The 7,116-nt window shown below is 50.8% G+C and overlaps 1 protein-coding gene across 1 annotated transcript in view; it reads right to left on the bottom strand.

Annotated features, from left to right (window-relative positions):
• Positions 1-1,149: 1,149 nt before the first annotated feature.
• KCNN4 (potassium calcium-activated channel subfamily N member 4) overlaps positions 1,150-7,116 on the bottom strand; it is a 47,248-nt gene continuing 41,281 nt past the window's right edge. The window contains exons 7-9 of the mRNA XM_033158211.1: positions 6,574-6,643; positions 4,030-4,205; positions 1,150-3,206 (exon numbers count right to left, since the gene is read on the bottom strand). Of these exons, the coding sequence (XP_033014102.1) occupies positions 4,047-4,205; positions 6,574-6,643 (229 nt within the window). The 3' untranslated portion in view covers positions 1,150-3,206; positions 4,030-4,046. The remainder of the gene's footprint in view (positions 3,207-4,029; positions 4,206-6,573; positions 6,644-7,116) is intronic.

Genomic DNA, 7,116 nt, shown 5'->3' with positions numbered 1-7,116 from the left:
CCTGCAGGGGGAGGCCTGCGCGGTAGTAGAAACCTGCATTTCTTATGTGGGTTGTGTTCATAAGAGGAAGGCTGAGGTGTGCAGATTGGGATTGTTCAGAAAGGCATGGGCTGTGGCGTGAGGCACAGAGATACCTGGAGGGGGCCAGCTCCCATCATCCCTGACCATTGGTTGGAGTAACCGGGGCTGATGGGAATTGGAGTCCAACAGCACCCGGGGGGACTGCAAAGGTGCCCACAATGAACTAATCAACAGCTTCTTTTCACATTGTAAGTTATTTTTAATACATATACCTAAACTAGGGGTGGCAAATGCCATCCTAAGAGGTGCTTCCTCCTGCCAGAGAATGCAGAACGCATCTTCTAATATGTTTTTGCAACATGTGCCTATGAGCTAATAACAACTTAGGTATGTATCTATGCAGTTCCTGGGATAACTCCAGACTCAGTCAGTTGAAATTAGGTCCAAATTGAAATCAACAAGTCACATCATAGCCACAACTTTATTTGAGAACTTGTCGATTTCAATGGTAGAGCTACTGTGGATCCAGCCCGTTGCCTTTTCCTGTATCCACATGAATGCAGATTTAATTAATCGTTTTGATATGTACATAGTAAGTAGTGACCTCTATTCCAGGGGAGTAAAGAACTCCGGTCTCTTCCTTGGAAGTGGCTGGTGAGATGCAAACCCCTCTCCTTTAAACTGCTGCCTAGGTGTGTATCGGGATGGCACCCCAGGGATGGGAGGGGGGGATGAAAAGTGGTCCTGATGTTTCCTTCCTTGGGATTGGTGTGCAACCATAATTTAGCAGCAGGGATGATGGCCTTCGTTAATTTTTATTTGGACCATTTATATACCGCTTGTAGTTAAACAAAACTCTTAAGCGGTTTACCGCATAGGTTAAAACATCTTAAATAAACAGCAGATACCAAAACAAAAAAGGAGAGCATTTCTACATTCTATAAAACGTAACAAAGTACAGCATCCTCGTCAGTATCAAAATAAACATTGCCACATAAAAATCAGCTGCAAAAAATGCAAGGAAAATCCATAGTAAAGGACTAAATCCAAGCATCCTCTAAAGATCAGGAAGCAAAATAATTAAAAATGAGCTAAGAAGTATAAATTTCACCTTTTTTAATAAAAAACAAAAAACAAATCTGATTCGCAATGAAGCAAAAGAAAATCAACTCATTCTTCACCAACACCATACATCAATCACCCATCCCATTAAATGAATTAATCCAATTAAATGCCCAGCTCCCTATTCAGCAATTTGCACAACTTAATTAACTACAACTAAAAATTCAGAGGCAGTTCAGTTTCGCTCACACACCCGTCCTCCATAGTCAGCACACATCAATGCTCCAATGCACTCAAATTTACTATTCTAGCACGCCCTCCAATCACACTCCACAATCGCTGCCATAATTCAGTCTCACATCCTCGCACGTCTGCGCTATGAGAGCCAGACAAATGTACTGACAAGCAAGGAGTAATATGGACACCCCCTAGGTGAGCATTCAGACCAAGCAGCAGGTTCTCACGAGAGGCGATAGAAACCACAGACAGGGCAATGTCACTTCGTCTATTCCTTCCTCCCCTCTAAAGAAAAAAGGAGAGAAGAAAATACTATAAAGGAGAGTGCCGCCTTTACATACACCGCCGGCTTCCGTTATCTCTCACCTGAGAGACCAAAAGCAATCCAAATAGGAAGTTCTTGCCTTAGGGGAGAGGTAGGAATCTGTACCTCCAGTTTTATGTGCTTCACAAACTTTTGCAGAAAGGAAGGAAACGATGGCAGTCGGCTCTCCACAAAAGTATGGCTTCTAAAAGCTGATCCCCTAAGAACATAAGAAAAGCCTGCTGTGGATAAAGCCCATCTAGACAAGCATCCTGTTCTCCTGGTGACCAGCCAGATACCTGTGGGAAGCCTGAAACCAGGACCTGAGTGCAAATTGTGATTCTCCTGTCCGCACACCTTGGAAAAAGAAAGCCTGTCTCTCTGCATTTCAATGTTGACCTGAAGACCGAGAGCTAAGCAGCTCTTACCCCACTAGATGTTGACTTCCAAAGTTTCCCCTCTGGCCAGACAAAGGATGTTTAGCGGCTGATTACTGAGGCTTCCCCACACTTGGGAGACTCCTACAAGCTCTCACTGAACAGCTAGCCTAAGCAGCCCTTTGAGAACTTCACTCTTCGTCTCAAGTTGGACTACTGCATCCATCCAACCTTTCATCTACTTTGCCTGCCTCCAGAGTCCATGGCACAAACAAGGCATCTTTCTGCCCTCTGTGCCTAACATAATTTTTTTAAACGTACTGAAGGTACCCTTAGGGTATGCTCTAAAACGATGGCTCTTGCTTGCCTCTGGAGCTCCTGATCAGGGTCTCCTTGCCAGCAGTTGTTTTTCTGCAGTGTTGTCTTAAGGCACATTTGTTCCAGATGCATAGTAAATGTCAAGAGCAGGCTGGCAAGTATCTGCACACTGTCAGAAGCCTGCCTGCTTAGCCCTAGCTTAGGTTAAGTCACTGGTGTAGCATCAACCACCTTAAATGATAAACCTACCCCCAGTACAGACACACACAAGCTTCCTCGCCTGCAGCAACTGTTACTCTCTAGGTGACCAAAATCATCATTATATGCAAGCCTGAACTTTGAGGGTGTGGGGTCCTACCCCACCCATCTCAGGAGATCCTGTGCAGCCAGTTAGCAATTGCTTCCTGAAAATTGCATTCCTGCCCAGGATGAAAAAACTGTCTTGCCAAAGCAAAAAAGGGCAACGACTTTGCACAGTTTTCTAGCACGCTTATTCCTGTATCCTGTCTTCTTGGTTTATTTCCCCACCCCCACCCCACAGCTCAGAAGCCTGCTAGAGGAGTGGATGTCCTGTCTTTTGATTTTGCATCCAGAGTCCCTCTTGCAAGACACAACCACCTTTGCAAAATCCATTCAGAGGTTTGAGAAGTCTTTTCTGCAGAGAGCAAAGTTCCGAAAGCTGCTCCTCGCACCTTTTCTTTTGTCTGGTGATGTGATGGGTCGGCTTTTCAAAATGCCTGTAGTGGTTCTCCTCCACCACAAGGTGGCGGTGTAGTCCCGTGTGTTCCCGACACACTGCCTGATGCCCATTAAGAAAGGCAGGAGGCGTTTAAAAGTTCTGTCTATGGAGGCTTCAGCGGGATGATCAAAACCATCTCTTTAGCCACCTGGGAGGGAAAGGAGAACAAAGGTCACAATGGCACTAATATTGGAGGAATAGATAGAATCATAGAATTGTAGAGTTGGGAGGGATCTAGTCCAACCTCCTGCAATGCAGGAATTTTCACTAAAGCATCCCTTTAAACCTCTGCTTTAAAACCTACAATGAAGGAGCAGGATTATATTAAAAGTAGACCATAGATAGCTAGCAAACAGGTTTCCCCTCCCTTTTTGGGGGGTGGGGGAGAGACAACAAATCCCATCCGTCTCAGCCAGTGATGCTAATGGTTCAGAATGATGGGAGTTGTAGTCCAGGAGTGTCGGGAAGATCAGAGTTTTCGCCACTCCCGCTTTTAGAGCCTAGAGTTTAGGAAAGAGGCCCCAGTACATCTCTCAAGTTCTAGGCTCCAGAGGGAAGAAGAAGAAGAAGAAGAGGAGGAGGAGTTTGGATTTGATATCCCGCTTTTCACTACCCGAAGGAGTCTCAAAGCGGCTAACATTCTCCTTTCCCTTCCTCCCCCACAACAAACACTCTGTGAGGTGAGTGGGGCTGAGAGACATCAAAGAAGTATGACTAGCTCCAAGGTCATCTAGCAGCTGCATGTGGAGGAGCGGAGATGCGAACCCGGTTTCCCAGATAACGAGTCTAGCGCTCTTAACCACTACACCACACTGAAGAACTGAAAGACAGATAATTCCACCCGGGGAGAACTTGCTAGTAAATTCAAACTAGCCAAACAGATTCCAGTTGCAGAATTTGGGGGTGTTCGAGTTGCAGAATCTTGTGTCGCAAAGATGGTTTTGTTGCAAAGTTCTAGTTGCTGCACCTACCAAACTGCAGTTGGCGTTTACAGTGCCCGCTGTTCCTGCCGCTGCTTGGAGTCCACGAGTCCCGAGAGAAGCCTCGTCATCTCGTCCAGTTTCCTGTCCAGGGACTCGATCCGCCTCTCCAGCTCCCGGTGCGAGCTGCTGAGACTGGAACTGAGGTCGCACATGATCATCTGCATCTGCAGCAGAGGAAGAACAGGACACGGCTGTCAACAGTTCAGCTTTTGCTCAAGTTACTTACCGGGGCTGGCCCACAGGTAGCGCTCTTGTCCTCAGGGACGGGGGGGGGGGAGTGACAAATGGGGTGCTGCAGGGTTCTGCCCTGGGCCCTGTGTCATTCAACAGCTTTGTAAATGACTTGGATGAAGGACGTGAGGGGATGCTCATCTAATTTGCAGAGGACACCAAATATAAGATGGGCACAAATCGTCTCCTTCCAAGCCTGCTATTACATTATATTTTTTATATACCTGTATAATGTATTCACACTGATATTATTATTTATAAAATTTCTATACTGCCCTTCATCTGTAGATATCAGGGCAGTCCAATATCAGATCTAGCTAACACTTCTTATTTAGCCTTTTGGATGACATCAGATCCATCAGTTTAGTCAACCTAGCCTACCTCACAGGGTTGTTACGAGGATCAATGGGGAGGGGTGGCGGAGAAACTGAATGTGCTGCACTGAGCCCGCTTGGAGAATGGCAGGATAAAAAACAATCTAAACAACAAAAGCAGCAGCAATGCCTTTATTTGGAATAATTTACTTTTCCCCAGACACAAAATACAGTGCCGTCATAGAAGCTACACCTCCAAGAACTTAGTGGCCTTTTTGTGAGAAATTGCTAATGCTTATTATGTTGGAAACACACTGCGCTGAAAGGCATTGCATTGCCTTAGATTAATAGAACCACAGAACTGTAGAGTTTGAAGGGATCCCTGAGGGTCATCTAGTCCAACCCCCTGTGATGCCAGAATTCTGCCCACAGCAGTTCCTGGGTGGGCTCAAACTGCCAGCCTTCTGGTTAACAGGCAGATGCACTGGTCCGTTGCACCACAGGAAGGTTGACAGAGGATGCATACACGCTGTGCGTGTAAAGCATTTTCCCTGCACCATAGCCCAAAGAAGCCTGGGCACTGTAGCTCTGTAAAGGGTAAACTGCAATTTCCCAGGATACATTTGTTGAGGAGCAATACGCTTTAAACTTGTGTGTACACAGCCAGAGGCGTACCCAGGCAGGGGCGTAGCTAGCCGCTGGGCTGCCGGGGGCGGCAAGCCCAGCGGCACCCATGGGGGCGGGGCGTTGCTCTGTGCGCATGACGTCATGATGCATGCGCACGGAACAACGCCTCCGCGTGGGCCAGTTGGCCCGCCCCTCTCCCGCTGCGCTCCGTGAGCGGAGCCGTCCCGGGGAAAGGAGAGGGGTTGGGCCAGCGAGGGGGGTGTCATTCCCCTCGCTGGCCTGCCCCTGTCCTTTCACCCCCGGGCTCCCAGGTGACGGAGGGAGCGGCGGCGCGTGGGAGTGGCGGGAGGGGCCGCCGCTTGTCACCCCACGTGCCGCCGTTCGTTCCGTCGCCCCGGGAGCAGCAGCACCGCACACACTGTGCGCTGCTCCCACGGCAACGGAGGAGCGGCGGTGCGTGGGGGTGACAAGCGGCGGCCCCTCCCACCACTCCCCACGCACCACCAGTCACCCCGGGAGGAGCAGCGCTGCACGGACGGGGTGACGGAGGGAGCGGCGGCGCGTGGGAGTGGCGGGAGGGGCCGCCGCTTGTCACCCTGTCACGGGGGCGTACCGCCCCTACCGCCCCTCCCCAGCGACGCCCCTCTACCCAGGATCAAAACTAGGGGGGGGCCAAGCCATGGTCATTCAGGTTGTGACACTTCAGCACGGAAAAGGTGGGGGCGGGGCGGAGGGGAGATCCAGCTCTGAGTCTCCGCCCTCCGGGCCGCCCCGTCTTGCTGGGAGGCGGGTTTAAGGCGCTCGTGCGGCCGCGGCAACTTTCTCAGCAGAGCCAAAGAGCTGCCGGTAAGGAGCGCGGAGCCCCAGCCAGCCAGAGAGCCAGCCAGCGCCGTCTTAAGCGCATCAGGCGCCCTGGTGCAGCCGGCCAGCTCGCGCTTCCACGCTCCGCCGGGCAGTTGGAGGGCGCGGCTGGCCAGCTCGCGCTCTGCCGGGCAGCTGGAGGGCGCGGTGCAAGCCGGCCAGCTCGTGCTCCTGCGCTCTGCCAGGCAGCCGGAGGGCGCTGCCGGTGGGGCTGGAGGGTGGAGGCGCTCTCCACGGTGTAGCGGGCGTGGCTGAGGCGCCCTCCAGGCCATGGTGCCCTGGTGCCTTGCGCCAGTCGGCTCTATGGCTGAGACGGCCCTGGAGCCAGCAATCTGGTCCCAGCCCAGGCTGCAGCTCCTCTCACCCGGTGACGGACGCCGATCATTTTTGCTTCGGGGGGGGGGGCAGATTGCTTCTAGGGGGGCATCTGCCCCCCCGGTACACCCATGTACACAGCCTTTTATCGACTGGGCAACAATATCCCCGGCACACAACTCGCCTTAGAGACATCCATCATGGCATTCACTTGATCTCGGATCTTCCTGTGCTTCATCCTCACGTGTCGGAACCTACAAGGAGAACAGAGAAGTTATTTCCCCTCCTGGGCTTTCGCCAATGTGCTTCCTTTCCAAATTGCAATGGAGAGAAGAGTTTTAACAGTTAAAACCTACGCAGCAGCCGTGACCCACCGGTGCACGTTCCCCAGGAAACCCTGATAACTGGCTGCGCTCGCTCGCTATAATTTCTGGCGAAATACCCTCCCAGGGCCATCTGCAAGTGGCTCAGAGCTCTTGCACGCAGGGAGACCAACGGGTAACAAACCTAACAAGGCCCTTGTTGCCGCTGCCTCCCATCTCAAATCGAACGATCAGTTCAATTAAAAATCCTCGCTTGACTAGGAATCTTTATGCACAAAAATGGAAGAAAGAAGTTCCAATCAAAGAAGGACGAATAAGCAAGGTGATGTAGAATTGGGCAAAGTTAACAGCAAAAATAAGAGGACTTAATGAGGATTGTTTGCAGAAGACCACTCAATGCCATC

This window comes from Lacerta agilis, chromosome 8 (assembly GCF_009819535.1).
Source record: "Lacerta agilis isolate rLacAgi1 chromosome 8, rLacAgi1.pri, whole genome shotgun sequence".
In the NCBI taxonomy this organism is placed as follows: domain Eukaryota; kingdom Metazoa; phylum Chordata; class Lepidosauria; order Squamata; family Lacertidae; genus Lacerta; species Lacerta agilis.
The sequence above is the reverse complement of the archived record's forward strand: the minus strand, read 5'-3'. Positions and strand labels throughout refer to the sequence as shown.